This window comes from Aulonocara sp. 'chitande type north' Nkhata Bay, linkage group LG3, assembly GCF_057382095.1.
Source record: "Aulonocara sp. 'chitande type north' Nkhata Bay isolate Kocher_YH1m ecotype deep benthic linkage group LG3, A_spYH_male_GT1.1, whole genome shotgun sequence".
Taxonomy (NCBI): Eukaryota; Metazoa; Chordata; class Actinopteri; order Cichliformes; family Cichlidae; genus Aulonocara; species Aulonocara sp. 'chitande type north' Nkhata Bay.
Genome location: NC_141346.1, coordinates 51,337,017 through 51,361,603, shown reverse-complemented (window position 1 = coordinate 51,361,603; position 24,587 = coordinate 51,337,017). Strand labels below are relative to the sequence as shown.

The following is a 24,587-nucleotide window of genomic DNA, read 5'->3' as shown; positions in this document are numbered from 1 at the left end:
TGATGTAGTACCTCTGGTTATATGCCTAGGTTTTTAATTTTGATTTTAATGTGGGAGCTTATGAAATAATTGACATTTACATGACAAAAAGCATCAACTTGTCAGCAAAGAAACCGCAAACGATCTCCGCGGAGGGCTAAGGGTTGTCTCATTTTTGATATTTGCAAAAATCTGAAGACGGTAACATCACTCTTTGCTACACTGTCAAGTACTTTATGTGACATGAGCTGAGAGGAAGAGGAGCAGATTTTTAAATTGCTGACTGTTAAGCTGGTGTAGCTTGTGGGTTTGATGGACTGTTGAAAGAGAGGAAAGGTTATTAGAAATGTGTCCAGAACTACTTAGGCTAACATATCTTACAAGACAAATCTGCACAGAAAAAGTGTAGAGTTGGTGGGAAAAGCATGAGAAAAGAAAGGAGCGTCTGCCGGAAACAGAGAGGGTCTGTCAAAAAAGTATCATCTTTTCACTGCGTTTTATGTGATGGATTGTTACTTTCAAATCGTGTGGGCTGCAGTTGGGTAGTATATTATCTGTAAAACTGCACCTTGTGTGTGGGATGCAGTCCAGTACCATAATTGGTTGTGGTTTGAAAAAGTTTGAAATCAAAGTCTAAAATTTTACTTCGATTTTACTTTTAGTCGATGCAGTTGGCAGCTCAGCAGACATGGATTTATTTGAATGTGTAGTGTACATTTATCAAATTTCTGCCCACCACTTGTTGATTTTTCTGGTGTTAAAAAAAAACAGTTTGACAGCGTCATATATTACAAGGTGTTATATCACAAAGTTGATTTAAAATACAAAAACAGTTAAAAATACTAAGCTTTTCTTAGCATGCTATGGCCACACTGAGCAAACTTTTAGCGAAAGCAAAGGCAGTGTCACCTGCAGTTCATTAAAAGTAGGGATTTCATTACTGTAACGTGTTTATTTACCACATCATAATATTGATCAATAACTAAAATGGTTCTGAAGTTAATAAAAAACATAAATTGGAGGAGAACTGTTAAATATAGAAGATGAAGTCTGTAAGAACCTTTTATTAGCTGCAGCTAGCCATTTAAGCTAATATTCACTTAGTTTGCTCTTTGGATAAAAAACCAAAACAAAACGTTGAGCGCTTCAGTTGTTATAATTGTCACAAGTGAACATACAGTTATTCATATTTGACTCGGGTTTATTGCACTGTCCACTTGCTTTTGTTAAATTTAGTGCAAAGCAGGTGAGAGCTGCTAATGTTATTAAAAACCTCAATAAAGATGACAATTTAATATAGTTATTAACGTACTGCTAGTCCACCTTTTATATTTTGTTAAAAGAACTCTTTGGCGTCTAGCACATTAGGCTTTCTTCACTGCTGGTGTAGCTGGTAGGCTAATTAGCAAGATAAGCTAATGATTCCAGTTTTGACTGTGTAAAAGATGGCAGTAGCCAGAGTGGCCTCACCCACTAGTTTGTGGGCACATGTTTTGAGGTTTAAACGTTTTTCTTTTGGCCATGGCTATCTTGGTGTTTTGAATAAAGGTCTCCACCATTAGCTAGCACTAATTAGCTAATTAGTGCTAGCTAGCTAGCTTTGTTTGAAAGGTGAAGCTATTTCAAGCCACTGTTATTTTTAATTAACATAAAAAACAAAACAAGCTAAACCCATTTACTTTACTTACTGGAGAAACTGAAGTGTCAATTCACTTTGTGTGTTTGTTTTTTTGTTTTGTTTATTTCTGCTGTAAAATTATTGAGAATCTTTGAGATTGACTGATTTTTAGAGCAGTCTTGAAGTAGCCAGCTGAAGACCTGCAGTTTGGCTTCCTGTTTTTCAGTCCTGGGTTAAAGCAGTGAAACTCCCTTGTGCTTCATGATTTTGAACAAACACACCTCCCTCCATTTCGGTAAGCCTCTTCAGTAAGCTGAGGAGTAATGGTGTAGTTAGCGAGGGACGCCGGAATGAAGAGAGGGTGAGAAACAGGGAAGGAGAGCGATTCAAGGAGTACAGACTTTAGATTGAAGTCATGTGAAGGAAGGAATAGAGGCGAAGGAGGGGATGGAGGGATTGTCTTGGCAACCGTCTACTAGTTCCTGTGTCTTCCTGTCAGAGTGTGCATCAAAGACTGCATGCATTTTGCCTTTCTGCTCGGCTCTGAATGAAGGAATTAGCAGCAGCTCAGTTCCTGCTATTTATAGCTTGTAATAGAGAGAGAATGAAAGGGAATGTGTGCATGGATGTTTGTGCTGTGTATGCATGTTCATGCACTTCACATGATCCCAACAATCTGCTGTGTGTTTTTAAATGTTTTGTTGCATTCGTGTGGGTCATTGATTTGATCGACTCTCCTGTCCTTCCTCCATCTTGCTGTTTTTCTGTCATTATGGTTGCCCTCCTCTCCTGTCCTCTCCCAGCATTACTACATCGTTCCTCTTTTCACTTCACATTCCCACCATTTTACCTCCCTGCTGCCTTCCCTCCTTCCTCGCTCTCTCTCTTCAGCCCCCCCACATCCTCCTTGCATTTCTCACAGCTTCCCAGTCATCACCATATGCTTTGGATGAGCAATGAAGGCAGAAATAGGATTTAGCAGTAGACAGTCCATTTAAATGATCTTTTTAGCCGCAGGAGAGTGAATTGACTTTACAACAGTACTTAAATATTAAGCTCTCGTTCTTTGACTATCCATGTTCTTTTGGCTTGGCTTCTGTAGCAGCGCTCCAGCACAATCTGGGATATCATCTGAATTAACTCGGGGATTGATGGAGTGCATTTAATGTGATTTGATGAAGTCTAATATTCCGTGTCTTATCAATTAGACATTCCCTGTGATAACACGCTCGCTCCCACACGTGTGCCTTTTGTAGGTTTAAAACCCCCAAATACTCGATAAGCTGTTCCTTCCAGTGGCGCTTCTTCAAAGTGAAAAATGTCCACCTGTTCAAAAAATGTTTTTATCTTTTATTATTTTTAATTATTTATTTTTTAAAAGAAACAAAAAAGTAACCTCGTGTTGGTAATGCATTGTTTTAAAGCTGCTTGTTTTAAAGCCACATGTAATGATATCTCCTTTTTATTTAAATATTATTTTACCAGGCCACTTTATTAATAGCTTCCTAGTTCCTCACTTCCTACCTTCCTAGTATATTATCTGTCTAGGAAAACCCATAATGCATTTGCTTGTGTCCATGGTCCATGGTCCCAGTCTATTTTGTGCAGCCACTGCTAGCAGGGTAGCTGTGGGCCTCTCCCACCTTATAGTCGCTGTTGCCTGAGATGTATTCAGCAGCTGATGTCAATAGCCAGCGTTCCTCTGTAAAGCACAACTTGCAGCCGGAGGAGAACTGTGCTGATCTCATTGAGGCTACAGAGGAAAACAAGGATTGCCCTCTTGTGCTGCAGTCGAACACAGCGGGGTTAGAATTCATCCGCAGGAAGGAAGACTCGCTGGAGGAGCAACTGATTACTTTTCTTAGCTTGTTAAAATGTCACAAAGCAGGAACAAAAATACTTCCAGAGAAGAAGCGTGTACATTTAAAGTCTTTTTATGAAGTGCTTCTCACTTCATCCTGTTTTCATTTTGTGTCACGATAAGCGTCTGGCTACTAAAACGTCAGATACTGGTTGATGAAAACTGGAACACAAGTAAATATTAAACTTAAACCAAGCAAATGGTAAAAAAATCCGTTGTGCATGCGAACATATCCACAGCTTTGTATCTCTGGGATAACGCCATGAGTAAGCCACTTTATACTGTTAGGATTCTGAAGCTGTGTTTTTCTGGCACAGCCTCAACACAGCTCAGATTTTGTGTAACGTATAGCAGGAGAGAACAGTCATAAATCGCCGCACACTTCGCAGTATATTTGCCTTTTATAATTAATCCTCCGGTTTATTGATATCGTTCACATTTTGAGCAGCTGAGTCAGGCATTTCGGGGCAGCACGGTCAGCTGCCCTGTTACCATGATGTTGATGAGACCAACAGTGTTGGGAAATTACTCAGCAACGCTGTGAAACAGAGATAAGCTCAGAGTATAGAAGAGGAGTAGTGTCCTGCTGAAGGATTTTATTGAATGGCAGCACAGAAACGAGTGAAACTGATCCCAAACTTTCTGGTTATAATTAGTCGATTTGATCCCCTTGTGCTTGATGTTTACTGTGTTTTTACTTGTAATGGAAGCGAATCATGATAAAACCTTATTCAGGCTGAGCACAGATCTGATCTACCTCTGTTTTAGGTGTCCCTGGAAATTAGAAACAGATCGTGTTCTCAGACTGAAAGTGCACTGCAAGTGTTAATAAAGTAACCTTGAGAAAAGAAGATATAGGAAGATCAAAGAGCCCAGCAACCTGTGAGGCATACAGCAAGAAGAAGAATTCAGCTGTCTGAGGATTAATAATGGCTGCAGTTTGCCTCAAGGCTTAGCTACTGAAGATGCACATGTATGCAAACAGACACACACACAGTCATAGACTTGTTGGTGCATATACACATTTAGTCACACTGCTCACTGTGCACTAAGAGGTATGTTGCTGCCTCCTATCCGCTCCTCTCTCTCTCTCTCCTTTTTGCTTACACACTCACACACACACACACACACACACACACACACACACACACACACACACACACACACACACACACACACACGTACCCGTCGTCTCTTTCAGTGCAGCTCAAAGGGCCATCTCTTCAGGGCTTCTGAAGCTGAGGTCGCCTGTGGCAGTGAATGCAAATTACCCCTCCTACACACACACTCGCACACAGATACAAACACACACGCAGACGCACACACACACAGCTTCCTATGCCAGATCCCACTGCTAACAGTGCCTCCCACAACACTGAATGGTAAGGGTAGAGAGGAAAAGAAGATTTAAAAAAGGAAGGAATAGATACAGAGAGCAGGAGGTTATCCAGAGGTAAGGCCTCCTCCTCTGGAGGAACAAGTCCGTTGATATCCTCACACAGGAGAAAGTCAATGAATCACATGCAACCCAATTCATCACGGGTTAGCAGGAGACGCTGCTCAAGTCAGGGAGACGCTGTTTGTTGGAGATGAAAGTGCGGCTCAAACACCTGGACTAAAGCACTCATGCGTAGGCACACAGATGCTGACGTGCACAGATGTACAGTGTGGCGTGTCATATAGCATGCAGGCGGAATCACGTGCTTACTGTAAAATAACAAAAAAATGAACTATTTATATATTCACAGATTCACAGTTTGGATTCTTTGATAAGTTAAAACAGATTAGAAGAACTGTACCCACACCATGTAAGCTAGCATTAGGACACAACGGCACATTTAATATCATATCATCAGAATGTGGTGGTGTATTAAACTACCAGCTTGTATTTGTTATTGCATTATGCAGTTTTCAGTCTTGGAACACTTTCCGTTTTATATCACTGTCAACACTCTTCTGCAGTGTTGTGTTTTTGCGAGATCACGTGCGGCTTTTGGCTCTGTCCTCAATTTGTTCTGTAATGAAATTAAGAAACAGCGTACATTCAGTTGTCACTAACCAGCAGCTCACTGCCGTTACGCACAGTGACGCCAGTTTGGCCGTCTGGGAGGCTTTTTACCAGCAGCACGTGCCGCACACTCATAGCGGTGCAAATTTCAGCACCACGGACAGCGTCACAGAAACTGTAACTGATCACAGTTTGAAGACACTCTGCTTCTTCCTTCCATCAGGCTTTATGGAAATTCACCTCACATAATGCTTACAAGTGAGCTTTCAAGTAAGTAACCATCTGCTCTTACAACCAAAACAAAGGAACGTTTTTGCTATTCAGAGTTTATGCTCATCTATCATACTATTCATGTCACAGGAGTTTTCTATATCATCACAATTCAAACTAGTATGAATTACAGTCATCCTCAGCCATGAATACTGTGTTATATTATTGTTATTTCACCTGTATTAGTAGTTGCAAGCTTTAGTCCAACCTCTCTACTTACTGTGGGGGAAATATTTATTTGATCCTCTTTTGAATTTGTAAGTTTGCTCACTTACAAATGAGCAGTCTCAATTTTTTATGATAGTTTAATTTTAATGAAAAGAGACAGAAAAGACAGATACAGTGAGACGCATTACATAAAAAAGGATCATAAAATTGTTAAAGTTTTATGTCACTGAGTCAGATAAGTATTTGGTCCCCTACAAACCCAGCCAGGAGGCAGAGAAATGCTGAGTATGACCAAAACAACACCTTCCCCTGCTTTGGGCACAGGGCATTTGTTCATGTATCCTAAAATATTAGACTATAATCTACTTCCCTCAACCAGAACACTGAAGATGGGTCCTGGATGGGTCTTTCAGGATGACAGAGACCCAAAACATACCACTAAGGCAACAAAGGAGTGGCTAAAGAAGAAGCACAATAAGGTCCAGAGTGGTCCAGCCAGTCTCCAGACCTTTAACCTACAGAAAATCTGTGCAGGGAGTTTGCCAAAATCCTTCCTGAGATGTATGCTACCTTGGTGACTGACTACAACACTAACTACAAATGCCTTACCACTGTGCTTGCCAACAAGGCTTTCTCAACCAAGTGCTAAATCTTGTTTTGCTTGGCGATAAGATATTTATTTCACTCAGTTACATGCAAATCAATTTAAAGTCTTGAGCATCACCATAACATATGAATGAACTAACTGTTGAAACATTCTGCATGATGCAAGAAAGTCAAGCTAATCACAGATAGAGCTTGGGTCTACGTGTAGGTGATGTTGATTCCTACATTTAGCTTTAAATTTAAGCAGAAAAACTTTAATAACTAATGGAAACACAAGTGATTCTATGAGGTATTTTTTTCCATGAAGTGCTAAACTTTTAATTTCTTATCAAAGTTTTTCTTCTTTTTTTTATGGATCTAATCAAATACCTTTTTAAAGCTAACAGAGCTGTTCCCCACCTGATTTTTACAGTAAATGATGCTGCTACGGGTTTAGTCTCTACCTGACAAAACACATTACACTGTTGGGTTGTATGTATGATGTAGCTTGGGGAGATAAGGTGGCTTGAAAAAGAGATGGCAATTGAACTGTCCAAAAGCATTAAAATAACATGTTCTACCACTGCTGTCAGCTCTGCCTTATTTCCCAGACGTCTCCTTTAGTTTTGCGCTCAAGTTTAATAGGATTTTACTCCCATTTTAGAAGACCTTACTGAGCTAAATTAATATTAATGGAAAATCTCAGATGGTTTCATTATTCAGACTTAGCAGGGTTATTTAAGAGTGGACTTTTCCTTCAATGGAATATGCACAACTGACAAACATAAGGAGAGAGGCTGAAAAGCCAAAGGAAGACACAAAAGGTATAAAAGTATGTATATAAGCATGTTTCTGCATCTTTGTCTCCCTCCTGGCTTTTTGACCCAAATTACTCCCTTTGCTCCATCTCAGTACTCCGTCAGGGGTCCACTCTGTCAGCATTAGGAGCTGTGCCTCATCTGCTCACTGGTTAGTAATGTCCCAGTGCTGCAGCCCGCGGTGGAATAAGCTCTTACAAGGCTGCACTGAGAGGACCGAGCGCTGAGATGGATTTAGATGGTGGAAAATAAAAAAGTGTCTGCCCCAAACCAGCTTCACTGCTTTGTGTCATCGCTCTCAGAGCAGCCGGCAGAAGTTACTCAGGCTCTTTTATTAAGACATGCCCAGATTGCTGTGTGCACTGACCGTCTCCATCCTAAAGTTTTTTTTATTTAGTGGAATGTGTCAAGTAGGATCGTGTGTAACTATTTAGAATTTCATTTTAAATGTACGCCATCATTTACAGAAAATAAAACGTTGACCTCTGTTGATTCCACTTCTGCGAGGCTTTTACTGCTGCAGATGTACTTCGTCTGCTACAACCACTGGTTTATGGTGGCTAATGGTTAGCAAATTTTAGCAAACTGTAATGTAGTGTAGTGATGTATTTGTTTTCTAAAAATGTGTTTGTATTTAGAGCCTAATAATGATCTATGTGAAGCAACAGGCTCAGGAGTATATATTCTTCTTTTCTCTTCCTTTCAAATTAGCTTGTGTGTGTGCGTTTGTGTGCAAGGTATGATTTTATGAGGTTTTATTTGTGTGTGTGCCTGCTTTGGTGCTCCTCCAGTGCAGGAACCTACTGCTCATTGTGGTTGAAAGTAGTAATTTTACTTTTTCACTGGCTCATTTTGTCTCTTCATTCACTCTGCCGGCACTTTCATTATCAATGCGTGCGCACTGATGCACTGATGCGTGAAACAATCCATTTAGCTGTTAGCGTGTTTCAGAGATGAAGCAGTCTATAGCTGATTATTTAGAGAAAAAACAAAAATGAGGAGAAAGAGCGGCAGAGGCTGATGAAGAGTTAGAAACAACAAGAGGTCCCAACTAAACGCAATTGATGTGAAGTCAGGGAAATACTGAATAAGTCAGTAAGGCAACAGCCACTGCTGGGTGTATGAGGGCAATTCTGTGGGTGTATGTGTACTATGTCTACATATCTTTGTGGGGACCAAACATTGAAAGTCTACTACACTTGTGGGGAGTTTGAAGGCATTTTTGTGCTTTTAGTGTCAGGGTTACATTTAGGTTAGGCATTTATTTTTGATGGTTAGGTTTGGAGTAAGTGGCTCGGGAAAGCATTATGTCAATTAGATGTCCCCACAAGGATACGAAAACATGACTCTGTGTGTGCATGTATGCTTATTTAAACATCTTTGTGAGGACCAATTGGCATGCCACTATACTTGTGGGGTCCAACATTCACTTCTTTTTCATCCTGGCGTTGTTCCCGCTGGTGCAGGGTCTGGTCTTCGGCAAAGGTTTCTCCCATTTGGTTTTCTCCAAGGCGTCCTCAGGTGATGCGTTGACACCCTTAATGTCTTCCTTGATTTTGTCCATCCACTGTTTGTTCGGTCTGCTTTGAGGCCGGCTTCCTTCTGGGTCGATCCTCATAGTCGTTTTTGCTACAGAGTTCTCATCGCTTCGAATCACGTGTCCATACCACCTCAGGCGGGACTCTAGCATCTTTTCCTTAATTAAGGCTACACCTTCGGAGCATGCGCATCTCCATGGTGTTTAGGGCCTGCTCATGTGTGGTCAATGCAGGCCAACATGCAGAGCTATGCGGGCTACTGGGCAGACCACTGCGGGTCCAACATTCACTTGTGGGGACCAAATGCCAGTCCTGATGAATTTGAAGGCATTTTTGAGGCTCATAATGTAGTTTTGGGCTTAGTGTTACAGTTAGGTTTATGCTAACCCTAATCATTTCCATTGATTATAGTTAGGGAAAGGGAATGCATTACGTCAATTCGATGTCCTCACTAAGATGTGAAAATGTGTTTGTATGTGTGTTCTCATTGTCAGAAATTTGGCTTTTCTATTGGAGGAAACGGTAAACTTGTCTCACAGAAAACAGCATTAGAGAAGACACAATACTGAAATCAAATAAATACACATATTAGCATCAATCAGAAACTTCACTTACGGACATACATGGATGTAGCCTCAGTGATGTCACCTGTTGGTCCTCAACTTTTGGATTTTGGCTGCTGCCATGTTTGCCTTTTGGAGCTAAAAGTAACCAGATTACATGCCAATACAACCAAGTTCCAGTTAACCCTTTAAAGCCGGTAGGAGCGGGCACACTCCATTTTGCGTAACTATTTTTAAATCCGGGTAGCACTGCAACTACGTACGCTAGCGCAATAATATTTTTGCATATGAAACCAGAGGAGTTGTACTTACATCTTATGCCATCAGCTTGTCCTAAGTCAGGTTTCCTTCCACATATAGCTTTGCAAAAACTGCATAAAAAGCACTTGCAGCAACAAAAACATAATATTCCAGAAACACGCTTTGCCGATCCGATCAGCTGTTTGTAACACTTCCTACGTCCATCAGCACGAACTATCACATGTCCGCCATGTCCTGCCCGAAACCGGAAGTGACGTCATTTTGCGGAAATGTAGTTTTCTACCATCAGGACCTTATGTGCCTATACTTGTGTTTTTAAAAGTTATGTTTGACTTTATGACTTTCTGTGTCGTTTCTGGGATGCTGAGGACTCAAATTGCACTGCTGGAAATAGTTTATTTTGATGCATAAGCTGTTTCTTTTGCAAATTTGTAGTATAATATTTATTTTTGTTTTTCCTGCAGTATATAAAAATTGGTGTATTTCAAAAATAAAACTATGAAGACACTTAAAATAAATTTCCTGTGGTGGGAAACTATTTTGTGCAACTTTTTTGTATTTACAGTTTTGAGGGATAAGCCTCTTAAATTTCTCTAACTAGAAATATATGTTAAAAAAACAAAAACGATTTTACATTTTTTGTAATTTATTGCACTTTTTTGCAATTTATGTAATTACTATGCACTTAATGCAGACATATTATTAACATTTGGGCTATAATGGTTGTATTGATGTATATCAATTTGAAATGCTCCCAAAAATGGCTCCACAGCATGTAAAAATATAATATAAGCTCTGGCGGACTCGGTTCTATGCTAGGTCTTAAAGGGTTAAGTTCTGGTTACTAACCAGAGATGGATTAAACTTTCATGCGAAGTAATGTTTATTCTCTTAAATTATTTTGTTCTGGATTTCTGTGCAGTGTTATGAGTTTAAGTGTTTAGCATTTAGTAACCCGAAAAATATCAAGTGCAGCTTCCTGGGGCTCTGACAGTCTTTGTAGTGTGAGGTGAGTAAAGGAAAAAGTCTGTTCTAATTGAATAATTTAATCGTCTAAAGCAGTTTTACAGAGGCAGAATTTTGATTAGTGATCCAGTACCTATTGAGGCATCCTATGGATTGAACTGTTGCCTTTGTAAAATATAAATCTAGCCAAATGATGTGGTTAAATCTCTCTTTGGGTCTTGTTTTGGTCTTTCACCTGTGATTTTATTTATTTGACAGTTTTTCTGTTCTCAGTGTGTAGCGCTATAAAAACAGAGAAGCACAAAGTGAGCGTAGTCCCAAACACTATTTGAGTCCATACTCGGTGTCACAGTCACTTCAGTTCTTGTCTGCATGGTGTCTGTTTAGGAGAACAGGCTGCTTCTGTGTATCATGCAGTGGAAGCAGCTTTGGTGCTAAAGAAGACTTTAAAGCCCACATAGATGGATAAACAGCCACAGTGATCTTGGACCATATTAGAAGGTTATTGCACAGATCACCAACAAGCCTTTGTTTGGGGCAGAAATAGCCCAGGGGTTGAATGACTGTTCAAACACACAAACACAGATTGATGCCTTTGTGTTTTTCATGAACAGAGGCAACAGAAGACAATACACCGCAGAGATTACCTCTGAGATGAAATACTACATGAAATGGCAACAGAGCAGCTGAGCCTGTCGGCATTTTTGATAGCTCAACAGAGCAGCCTCCCGCCATATTTTTCTTGTTTCCCCGTTACCTCCTCCACCTTCCCCATATGTCAGACAACATAAAGACTTGTTGCTCTTCAAAGGTTAGCCTAATAAAGAGCACACACATCTCTGCTGACAAAACTGCAAATGTCAAAATGGTTAAAAAGCAAACTTTTCTGAGCATAGCTCTTATCTTATACGTGGAGTGATGAACAGAAGATGCTCTTCTAATAGACGCAGGGCATTATGGGATATGGGGTCTGTGTCTTTATAGTATCTTATCACCTCTGCAGTATTAAGAGTAGAAATTGACTAGATAAGCACAGGTGCGAATTGGGAATTTGAAATATCGTAGTATGTGTGTCTTAAATTGTGATTATTTTGTTAAAACTGAACTCCAGACCTCTATAACTACTGCTTTCACAGAAAAAGAAGAGTTTGTGTTTTTAAAAATCTATCATTTCTGCACAAATTGATTTCAAACTAATGCCGTTGCTTGTTGCGATCTTGCTGTGATTCATTGCACTCAGAACAATGGGATAGCCTTCTTTTGAAAGGCAGACCATAAGTCAGTAGTAATCGGATATAATCACAATATTTGGTACAGTAATAATGGTGAAGTGGTGAGCTGGCAAGCCTCGTCAGTGTAATGTTTGGAGTTGCTACCTGCTGAAGCCATTGTTTGCACTGGCACTGGGGTCCTCAATTACAGCGAAAAGCTTAGAAATGATGACGTGTGTTTTAGACCTAATATCACTTTGCTCCCCAGCTTCTGTTATTTACATTTAACAGTTATGAGCTCGCTGCTTTGTGAAGCTGGTGAGAGATCACCAGTTTATTAGGATACTTTTATATACTTTTACTTTACTTTTATATACTTTTACTTTTAGATTATTAACTATGGCCAGAGTTAGAATGAATAAAGTCAGCATACAGTGTGTACCAATTTTTTTGTCCGTCACCCAGTGAAAGGTTTATGCCACAGCTGCCCTCAGTTACCAGCACTGGTAATTACCAGAATCATCATTGTTCCTGTAATGGTTAATCCATCTGTATACCCAAGCTCTTTAAACAAAATTATGGTTTTAATGCTAAAATATTATTATCACTGTTATGCTTATTTTTTATTAATTAATTACAGTTATTTACTTGCAGTCTTGAACAGAAAGTTAGTTTTAGTCCTTGAAAGTTCAAATGTGAGAATAAAGTTTTTGACAGATTTCTTTTCTTTCTTGTTTTCATCACAGGTGAACAAATGCATTTGTTAAGCACTTTATGTGCAAATGAGCCAAAAGCTCATCTTTCAGTCTGCAGTCAGTCGATGAAATGAGGAGTCGCACCAAGGCCCGGTTCAGTTATATAACTCATTCGAAGCTACTTTAGTAAACTCAAAGAGTAACAAGGAAATGGGCAAAAGTCTTTCATTTTTTGAGCGCTTAATAATTACGAAACGTAAAACTTGTTACTTTTTTAATCACAATTTTGAATATATAATTTTCTGTTTAGTATAGGTGGAGTGTGACTGATTTATTGGTGTTTTAGTGGTTTATTGGTATTGGCATTGATAATGACTGGTAATATGAGTGTTGCTATTTGGTTTGCTCAGGGTGCTTTGCAACTTTCCATTTGGGCAGCGGGTAAAACGAGTAAATGAAAGGATTTTTTTAAATGGATATTGGTCTTAAAAATCGCACATGAGTTGGGCTCTGAATGTAACAGGGACATTGCCATACACTTCACTGCAGAAACGGGGGGCTGCTGTGGAGGTTTCTTCATTAAAATGTGAGTGCAGTGAACAGAGTTTGCGCAGTGTGTTCTCTGTGACATATGAAGCAATATAACGATTTTTTTCTTTATTTGTTCACCTTATAAAAAGTTAATGCAGCAGCACGACCCCTCACTCAGGTTCAGCGTGGGTTAAGAATAGCAGAATGTCTCACTCGTGGTTGATGGTAATCCTTTTTTACTGATAATCCTCCTTTCATTTTTTGTGATGACGGGTCATTGTAAAACCCTGAACTGTTGTAATTTGAGGTCTGTAGTGATTCAGATTCAGCTCTAAAGAACACATTTGTCAGTGTAGTGAATGCATGAATGCACGAACAGATAAGCCTACTAGTGTGTGTGTGTGTGTGTGTGTGCACGCCTGGCTACATGGGGAGAAAATGGCTTTAACCTTCATGCCCACGCGATCATCACCACTCCGTAAATGTCACTCCATCTGCCTCCACCACTCCCTACATCTCTGTTTACCTCGCGTTCTCTGGGATTCACATAATCTCTTTATCTCTTTTCACTGTCATCTCTTCATCCATAGTTGTTTTTCCCCTCTCAGAATCCTGTTTTCCTCCTAGACTTCCTCTTCCCTCCTCAGCTCCTTCGCCTCATTTCTTGACTTTTTTCCTTTAACTCCCACCTCTTTTACAAATACCCTCCAGCCATGCTTTCCACCTTTCCCCTCATTCATAACATGCCCACCTGAACCACACATGCACACACGCCCAACCTTTTCTTCTCATTTACTTCCCCATACCTGTCCAAATATCAGCCTCTTTCTCTTTTTATTTTTCAGCTTCGTCTTACTGCGTCTTTCCTGTCTCTCTCATACACGCATTATTGCGAAAACCTTGTGTCAGCATCCTATTCTCCCATGTCTTCTCCATCCTTCTTTTTTCTTTCTTTCCTTTTTTTTTTGCCCACTCGATTCTGGCCCTTCAGCCAGGGTGGATCGATATTTCTCAGGCTCTCAGTCTGAAGCTTGAGAATGAGGCACCGAGAGACTGAAAGGGGAGAGAGAGTTGACAGCGAGAGAAAAATGGTGTACAAAAAGGAAGGAGAGGGGGAACGGTATTGGAGAAAAGGGAAAAGAAATAGAAGGATGGAAAAGATAGATTGTATAAAAAGAAAGAAAAGGAAGGAGGAGGGGCAGAAAGAATGATGGCTACCATGAAATGACTCTGAGTCGGAAGCATGTGTACTCATAATGGGCTGCTTTATGGCGCAGTTATTTCTCACTTTGCATCTTAATTAGCTGACATATTATCTACTACATAGATTATCTACTACATACATTGGACGCTGTATTGATTTTTAAATATACAATATATTTATGTAACTTCGAGAGAATTAAAATGAGACAATATTGTCGCTGCTTTCCCTCTGCACGATTTCAAAGCTCTCGTGCAGAGAGTGGAGGCCCAACAGTCTATGATATCTTATATTTAGAAAGCTTACATTCAAACAACCACACTCAAAAATAGTGACTATTTTCTTCACAACGTCACAACAACAAAAAACTATTGGTTACTTTGTGTTTTTTCCACCTAAAGTCCAAAGTTACACGCTATCACAAACCAACCAATCAAGCAGTACATGAACAGCTCCTGTATTTTGCAAGGCGAGACTGCAGATTTCCTCAGTGCAGTCTGGTGGAGTGTAACGGCTTCATTTCCCTATCAGTGTGACAGCAAGTAAAAGGTGAAAATGTTCTAAATCTAACATGCACTTAAGTCAATATCGATTTATTTTAGGAAACTAAAATCAGTTTCACAGCTCAGTGTGATCACAGCAATCCGTGGCCTCGGTTTCTGTGCCGGTCAGTGCTCCTGCCTCCTTAGGGGACAAGGCGCTATTCCCAACTGAGAGCAAACAGTTTACCCAGTGAAATGGGTACTATTGAAAAGAAACATACTGCATGGCTTTAACAAGATTGCTACAAATTTCAGCAGCTCCTAGCAGAACTAGTTTTAAATATTTTGTGTTGTTCGGTCTCTGTTAAATAAAAGTCCCTTTGATATCTCACTTTTTGCCTTTTATGGAAAATACTGAGATATATGTCTTGTTTTGTATCGAAGCACAGCTGAAACCTTTATCACAATATGGATTTTGTTGTAGAAATGTCCACAGTTGGGTTTCTGTAAGCAAAGCAGTGAGTACTACATTGTCAGATCAGTGTAATAACTTAAGGAGCCATAAAATCAGCAGCAGCAGTAAATTTACAAAGAGTCCTGGCAGGCGGGCTTTGCTTTGTCATTGTGGAGTATACAGTGTGCATTGATAAGATTCTGCAAGTTGTAATTTCAAGATGAATACAACCTTAGTAATGAATGTAAAGTACATTAACTCACACTAATTAGACATATTTGGAAGGACACTTACACTTTGAGTTTCCAGATGTGTGAATATAGTCGCGTTATTTACGTTTCTACATCCATTCTCTTCATCCATGGAGAGAGAGGCAGGATACACCCTGCACATGAATGGTGAGGAGCTCACCCAATCTGCGAGGGACTTTGAGAAAAGCTCTTCCAAATTTAAAGGAGGCAATTGAGCTGGTTTGGGCATCTGACCAGGATACCTCGCAGACACCTTTTGAGGTTATCTGGGCATGCCCAACTCAGAGGAACCCAACTGGGAAGACCAAGGACATGCTGGAGATTCTATCTCTTGGCTGACTTGAGGATGCATTGGCGTCTCTCTGGAAGAGCTCAAAGAGGTGGCGAGGGTAGGGGGAGGGTGCCCCATTAAAATACACTCAAATCGCCTTTTTTCCCCCATTCTCATGCTCAATTTTAAAATTCAGCAAATTGGTTGAACAATAATGAACTAAGTCGCTGCCATGCAACTCAACATATTTGCATTAATGGGTAGTTGAAATAAATGAGTGTGTGTACTGCTGCAGTGGTGGATGCCCATATTTAATACAGAAATGTGGTCTTAAAGTGGGTGGAGCTAAAGCAGCTTACTTGAGACACAGCTGAGGGATTGGACCGAGGCCCAGTGTAGGATGGATCATTTCGAACAGTGGATCATACAGAGCTACTCCAACTGAGTCCAAGTATAAAATGAGCACATTAGGTGCACTTTAAATGATTTTTATTAACGTTGAACACCTTATGAATCACTTTTTATTCATGAATTTCAAAACACATCACCCAGTCCCACTTTTTCCTGTCAGTTTTGACCAGTTGATGCCTCGGAAACAACCCAAGTGGTATACAGATGTAAACAATAATAAGCTGTCAGAACCTTCCACGCATAAATCTCTTACCCTCTTTTTATGTGCATATACTCTCCTGAGAAGAATACAGAATGAGATTAAAGCCTGCCCAAGCCAGCTCAAGCACAACAGATCTACTTCTCATAGCTCAAAATAAGGATGGAGAGCAAGCAGAACTTGAGTGCGCACTTGTCTTATGAATAATTCGAACGTTCAAAATTAGGAGATGGGCAGCATAATCCCTAAGTTATCAAGCACTTCTAAAATATGGAGATGTAACCAATTTTTTTTAATAATGCATGCAGCTTCATCTCTATTACCATTTATTTCTTTATTTTTATTTTATGTTTTGCTTTTAAAACTTAGGAAAATGCACAAATGTCTCGTAAACAGTTTGGCATGTGAGAGCCGAAACTTCACGAAAAAATAATAACCTTTCATAACCCTGGCGCAACATGCTGCTAAAATTTAGTGTGCTGTGGTTTTCCCTCTGGTGGCCTTGAGCATCATGGGACAGCAGCATGACAGCCTCATCTATCTTTCTCCGTTGGTTTAAAAATCCCCCACAAAGCCTATTATTCACCTAACACTCCGACAGGCAAGGTTACTGTGTGCTAAGTGAGATAGACATAAGAGAAAGAGAGTAGCTCTTATTTTAGTCTTCTCAATCAAAAAAAGCCAGATCACTGTAGCATCTGATTGGAAAAGGGCCTTGTCGCACCCGTCCTGTTCTGTGTCGTCCAGTTTTAAATCGATTTTTAATTTTTGTTGCCCTCCTCCAACATTAAAGAGCGGTGTGATTTCACAGTGCCTCTGGTTCGAGCGCTTTACGTCTTTGAATTCTGCGTTGCGCGCCGGTGTTGTCTGATAAACAGTCATGCAAATCACCTCACTTAATTGAGAGAACTGAATTGAGACTTAATGACGCGGGAGTGCCGGAAAACTACTTTTGACAGGGTGACTAATGACGGCTGTGTAAATCCATTCGGAATATTTCTGATGTGTGAATTTTGAACATCACCTGAAAGGACAGAAGCTCCGCCAAGCTCGCGGTGGCTCCGACTTTAACTGCCATTCATCCGAAAATGGACTTCACAGTTGTTTTGTAATGTAGTCACAGCTATTCATGTGCGACCAGCCCACACGCTACTCATACGCATGCAGAGTTTAGCGGCTCAGGGAGCTGTGCTGCGTGATAAATGGCAGCATTATATGTCTGCCTGCCCGGCTGCTTGATTGTCTGTACATCTTGCCATTGTGCAGCTCTATTGCACACGCATGCACTCACACCACAACATGGACTTACAAGGTGTAAAATAGGGGAATGTGGGTGAGCGACTCTCACCCGTCCCCGTTGCTCATCTCTAACCTGTTCGCTCACAAATCCGATTGAGGTATTCATTTCATTTCTGCTGCTATACTTTAGCTCGAGGACAATGGTGGGATCCTATCTTCCCGTCTTTACGACCGTCTCACACAGACACACGCGTAATCTCTTGCACAGTCGCCGCTCACTCAGAGGCTGTCAGGCACACTAACGTTTCCTCGTAGATCACGCCGGACTGCCTAAATGAGCTACTCAACACGTACTTACTCGCGCAGCGGCACATAAACAGTTTTACGCACGTTCACTCATATCCATAAACACAAAGAAATAAGCCTCTCCGGTGTTTGGGAATTCAGTCTGCGTCAAATCGCATAATGACACCAACTGGTGTGGTACACACAGAATGATATGAATGTACAAAACAGGGCAAAATATAGCATTATTAAAAAAATAAATCCAATCTCTGTTACCCATTGCATCAGATGGAGTTTAACCAAAAGAAAAGCTTAATTAATAATTATGTTCCTTTTGAAAAAGCGCAAAAAGAAAAAGAGATGACACTTGTGAAACTTTTAATTGCATCAAAAGCTATCGACCCTTTAAAAACAGATATTATTTAGATTTATTTACTATTTTCCTGTTTTTAGCTGATCCGAGAGGCCCTGGTGTGGTTTTCTGCTGCTGTAGCCCATTAGCTTTAAGGTTGTTGTTCAGAGATGCTCTTCTGCAAAAGTCATTATTTGAGTTACTGTTGCTTTCCTGTAGTCTTGCATCAACAAGATATTTTTTTTACCACAGAGCTGCTGTTGACTGGATATTTTCTCTTGGTCATATGTGAGGTTTTTTTGCTTGTTTGTTTTTCGGGGTAAAATACCAGCAGATCAGCAGTTTCTGAAATAGACCAGTTTGTTTGGTACGAACAACCAACCACCTTCAAAGTCACTTAAATCACCTTTGTTACACATTCTCCATTCAAACTTCAGCAGATAGTCTTGACCGTGTCTATGTGTGCTATAACTTTCAAATGATTTAAATGTTTTTTGAACACACTGAAAGACAATAAATGACAAACAAAATCCTCTGTTTAACCTGTTGTTTCTCTAAATGTCAGACACAGCTGCACAAATAATATAGTTTAATATGTTCAGCAATGCAAGACACAATAAGGACCGTTTCCACCACCTTTGGCTTTTCCCCCATCTTCTTTGCTGTGCACACCTTGTGCATGAACCTGTGAGCATCTCCTCACATCCTCCATTGCCAGTGTGTCCTAACAGTCCATTTTGCATGCACCTTCCATGTTTTGGAGAGGTCTGGCCATCGGGAGAAGTGGAGCCAAATTGAAACCTTACATAACGGGCTTCAAAGCGAGCTGCGGTCGACCCACGATCCAGACAGAATAACGCAAGCAGAGGAAGAAGGAAAGAGGGGAGGATAAAAGGATGGGTCTGTGTAAAAAGAGAGGGTGTAAACAACTGGAGGTCTGAAATATTCTTAGCCACTGCTTTATGTAGCATGCCTGATTAAAATACATCTTAATATCTGAAAAGTGTACACAAAAGCCTCATTAGGCTTTTTTATTTCTAAGAGTTAGCAGATGTCTTTGTTTCAGTCCTGGGGCTGAACTAGTCTGTGCAGTGTTAATCCCTTCTGTCTGTTTTTGGTGTGCTTTAATGACATGTGCTGGTATTTTTAGCCTCTACAGGTGCAGTCAGTGCATGCGGGGGGTAAATGGGGTTGATGGAGTTAGGGTTTGATTCTCCAGGAAATTGCTCACACGCCCATCACTGCAGTTCTTTTGATTGTGGGGAGGAAAAAAAGGCCTTAAAACGTCAGGAAGACCAGTTATTTCTCCCACCAATAGCTTGATTCTCAGTGCTCAGCTCCTCGCCCACTCATTGCGAAAAGATGTCAATCAAGCTACACTTTTACACTTTTCCTCAGCATGTTGCTGGTAATGGTTGCTTGATTTTACTTACTTCCCATTTTGTCACAGCCCCACCAGCCACCAAACCCCAAAATCCCTGCTCGCTCCTGTTTCTTTGATAAGCAGTCCAGCATTTAAACTTTTTTCACAGCTTTTCGGGATGTCGTTTTGATGTGCGTCAATCACATTGGTTGATTTTTTTGTGCCCACAGCTAATATTGAACTTGATCAATGAAGTGGTCAGTCAGGGGCTTATTTTTACTCTCATGTGTTTCACTAAAGGAAAAAAAAATCCACGTGTCTCAACAAAAGGATGGAGTTTACTCAGGTTTCCACTGGTGTTGTTTCCACTAAAGAGTTTCCATTCTCAAGGATCTAACTGGTGACTCTGAGCTCCCAGGATTTTTTGTTGTATAAGCAAAATCTGTTTTTAGTTTGGAAATGCCACAAAAGATGTTTCACCCTCAGGATTTTAAATATAAGTGGAAATGTTTGAAAAATCAGCTTCCATGTGGTAGATACTAGTTAAATACTTATAACCTTCTGATTTTAGGTCACCAGTCTTCGAGTTTCCATTAAATTAGTCATCATAACTCTTTTTGTTGGTCTTTTCTAATAATTTACTCAAAACAAGAAAGCAGTTTGTATTTTAAAATGTAAGTACTTAAATTGTGTTTAAGAAGGAATTCCATGTTTGTGTCCAAAAAAGTCAGCAACTGTAACACGTTCACTGTTTCACTTGAACGTGTTACGGTCTTAAATACTACCTCCACTGTACTTTGTGTGGTAGAATGGCACTACACTAGTGTGGAGGTTGTAAGGCTTCATATGTCAGATGAGCTCAGCATTAGCTGCTGGAGGACTTTCATGAACTTTCGTAAAAGCATAATGTTGTCCACATGACGAATCCTTCTGTCCTAACCTCGCTCAGATTGTAAATCCATGTCTCTGTGTTACAGTTCTATAAATCATGTGTCAGGATCCACACCCACGGGCCAGATCTGGCCCTTTGTAAGTTTGAACCTGGCCCACATTTCACTTTTAGCACACCAACACACCAACAACCGTCTCCACAGCGATTCATGGCCAGCTAACAGAGAATACAGCAAAAATCTGATGTTGGGTTGGTGCAAACAGTTTCTGTTCTCAAACAACATAACTCGCATTGTTATTGTGCTCTTTGAAATCCACAAACTAGTAAAGATTTGGAGCCATAGACGAGGAACAGAGGCTTCACAAAGTCAAAGACATAGAAGACGCGCAATTACAGCACAATAGTCTGTGCTTTGAGCCCAAGTCTCAAAGTGATGGAGCTGTGAAGGCAAGTGTCATTTTTGTGTGACCAATTTCATGGCAGAAAGCTACAGCGTGTGGACATGTATATTCCATGAACTAAGATCTCTGACTTCTTGTTTTAAATGACATTTCTTACACAACTATTGAGATGCCTTGGTCTTTTTCAGGCCTTTGAAGCAGGCTTGCTAAGATTTGCAGACAGATGTGCACATAAAGATTCATTTGATTGCTTTATAATCGGGTTATATTTGGTTTTATTAATTGCCCCGCACTATCATGGTGAGGCTGTGAACAGGGCTGTTGTAAACTAATAGAGTATTTTGTGAGGCGCTTAACTGGAAAGGCTCTAAGAAACATCCTTTCTAGATTAAAATGAAAGCATGTTAAACTGTATGCACTGAGCTCTTGATATGATTGCTCCAGCGTAGCTGCTGTTGAAACTGAATTTGACACTTGTGATGTATACCATCACCCCTGACCTTGTGCCTATAAATCTGGTGCAATGTAACACATTCTAGATTGAAACACTTTTAACCTTGTAATGGAACGCATATCATATTTGATACATGAGTTTTTCAGACTTCTACATCTCCCGTGTGATTTTTCTTGTCCTGAAAAACCTGATGTGTACTCTCAGACACACAAAGTGCTACTGTGAGCAAACTACTAAAAAGTGACACAAATTAAAACACACATATATAAAGTGTTATTTAATTTTTTTATTGTCTGAAGTTACAAAAAAACACACTCCATATTAAAAAAAATAGAATTTTCTGGTAATTATTTAACAGTTCAGGCTTTACAGGGTTAAAGAAGCACAAGTCAGCCAAGTTTTAGAGTATAAAAATCAAAAATATTAAATACATATTTATAATAACAGGGAGGATGAGCTCTTTATCTTTTTATAATTCCTTCCTATAATGCTGTAACTTGCTCTCTATCTGGTCTTTAAGTGATGACGAATGAACCCTGCTTCTGGGTCCAAAATACTCCTTGTTTATTACGGCTGTTGTGTTTTTAACATGTTTTAATGCTTTGTATCTTATTCTACTTATCTGAACAAGCCCCTAAAAAAGTCAGTGATCACTGTCGGACTCTCTTGGTTTTTATTACCACTATTCATTTTAAAGCTTTTAAAACCTTACGATGTAACAACAGCTCAACCCATGCAGCAGCATATTAATGACTAACCTCGAATTGTGGATGGACGATCTCAGTTATTCTCCTGACTGAAGTCTGATCCATTTGCAGCATCCTGCATTTGTCCCTAACCATCGGGAACCCTCATGTTAATTTTTATCAAGTGGAAAAAAGTTAGCGTTCATCCTCCAGCTTCGCTGTGTTTATATGTTTATATTATGCTAACCATAGCTGTGTAGCTAGCCCAACTTCAGTAACCCTACAAACGTCACTGCTGTTTAGTTTTCTTTCTTCATTTATGTCGAAAGTGACATCAGAGCTACATGTATAAAATTTTTCAGAAATCTCTCAGTCAGAACATGGAATATTGTGTTTAGGTGGAAACTAGCGAGCTAACTCCCTGCTAGCTTCTAACTCTGTTAAATGTTAAAGTTAACTGTTACACCTGGTAGAGCAGCAACGCTGATCATTTTATTACAGATGAAAGAATTTAGATACATTTTAGATACGTTTTTAACTCTCAGTGATGCCACAGTGTTCGTTTGACGTTGGGACCTGAAGCGGCTAATGATGTCAGACTTAAAGACCGGATATCTTTTTTTAACCGGCGCTGATTTCATCATAGTTCAAAAATAATGTTACTCAGCTCTAAAAGTTGTTATAATAGTTTCATAAAGACTTTATTTTGAAATCTCCTATTTGGAGGTGAAGTGTTCCTTAGACTTTAGTCATTTATATCTGCCCGGTTGTTAGCAGATAATTGACATTCAGCATTCACCTTGTAGTTTGTGCACCGGCAATATTTCCCCCCTGATGAATTTCAGATACTCTCAGTAAGTTGTTGTTATATAAGTTCTTTTTTTCCCCACAAATCCTTCAGGAAAAAAAGGTCCTCTGCCAAACCTCAAGTTCAAAAATTGGATTTATCAGATGAAAGCCAAAGTGATGAAAGGTGAGGGAGTATCTTGCTGTAGTACTTACTTTTCTGAGCACCGAGGTGAAGAGTATTTTTTACAAACGCTCACCTTCTGAGAGACGAGGCGAACCATATGCACACGTAGCATTTGCTGGAACTAGAAAAAGCATTTGTCTTCCTTTTTTTTTTCCTGTGAGATCTGAGCTGGACGTGACCGAAGCATTCAGAAACCTGACAGGTGGGTGGAGGATAAAGCCAACGTGATCTACAGAGTAGTTTTTTGTAAAGTTCTCACTTTGTGTTGATGAAGAAAAAAACTTGATGTGACAGTGAGGCTCCATCAACGAATGAGAAGGGTTTGTTTTTTCTCTCTTTGATTTCTTTCTGTGCAGATCTCTCTCTTTGTCCATCTTCTTGCATTTTTGCATTTCTCTTTGCCGCTCATTTAATTTACAAAAAAAAAAAAAAAAAAACAGCCCGTGGGTAGATGGGGATCAAATTACATTCACCTTTTACCTGCTTTCCTCTGCGCAATTAGTACCACGCTTACTTGTCATTTCAAATTGACACACTGCTGTTGTGTTATGTAATTATTTACCCGCCTGGGGAATAACGCTGTGGTTTACCCACTAAATAATGCTCACACACACACACACATGCACTCACAAAAACCCTCCAAAATGCTGAAGCACCTGTTCCCTGTTTTATCTGAAACATGTTTAACATGCCTTTTAACATTCCAGGGTCATTGTCTCCTGCTGTCTAATTAAAGGTGTCTTTGTGTGTCTTTCTAAAAAGCTCTAATTGACTAATGTTGTGCAGCAGCCCGTGGAGATTTTCGGGGTGCTCTCGCTGCTTAAATGCTCAGCGTTAACATTTTGAGGTTTGAGCATCAGGACCCAAACCTGCCGTCCGTCCTGTAGGTGTTTTCTTCTTTTTTTCTGCGTGGAGGAAAGGGCTGGGTCCTGTTCTTCAAACCACCGAGGTCTTATTAATCCACATTCCCTTTTTCCCCCCTCTTCCTCCAACCCCAACCCCGACCTTCCACCTCCTTTCCCTTCCACCCACCCAGCTTCCAACAAAAACAATACAAGTTAGACTCAGGAACAAAAAAAAGGGTTTAAAGGAGAGAGAGAAACCAGGGGCCCAGAAACAGTGGCAGCATTTTCTTCTGCAGGGGGAGAAAAGGAAATCCGAACCAGTTTTCTTTGATCTTGTGTCTTTTCTTGTGATAAATCTGTGTCTGTGATGCCTTTTGTTTTTGTTTTTGGTACTCTTTTTAAAGGAAAAACACACACGCACACACACACAATAAGCAAACATGAACTCTTGCTGATTTGTCCTTTTTGCTCTTGCTTCTTTTCTTTTTTTGATATTCTTTTTTTCGGTTTTTGCCAGTAATCTTTTTTGAAATTTTCTCTTTTCTCTTTTTCCCCCCTTTTTTTCTTAACCCTAGGTCCGCTCACAAAAAAACACGATGAATCTTCAATGAACAAGCCTCGAGACGAAGGTATTTTTGTTGCATGTTTTTCCTTTTTTCTTGTTTTGAAGTCTTTTTGGGGGATGTGTACACACACACACACACACACACACACGCACACACACAGGTGAAACATCTTCTAGGTGGGACTTTGGAA

General features: G+C 40.0%; 1 protein-coding gene across 4 annotated transcripts in view; it reads left to right on the top strand.

Moving 5' to 3' along the window:
• LOC147336086 (neuroligin-2-like) overlaps positions 1-24,587 on the top strand; it is a 244,893-nt gene that overhangs the window by 97,991 nt on the left and 122,315 nt on the right. For 3 of the 4 annotated variants that reach the window (XM_086285148.1, XM_086285141.1, XM_086285149.1), the window contains one exon: positions 24,407-24,460. The exons of the other annotated variant lie outside the window; for it this stretch is intronic. In XM_086285148.1, the coding sequence (XP_086141274.1) occupies positions 24,407-24,460 (54 nt within the window). The remainder of the gene's footprint in view (positions 1-24,406; positions 24,461-24,587) is intronic. 4 annotated transcript variants of the gene reach the window in all.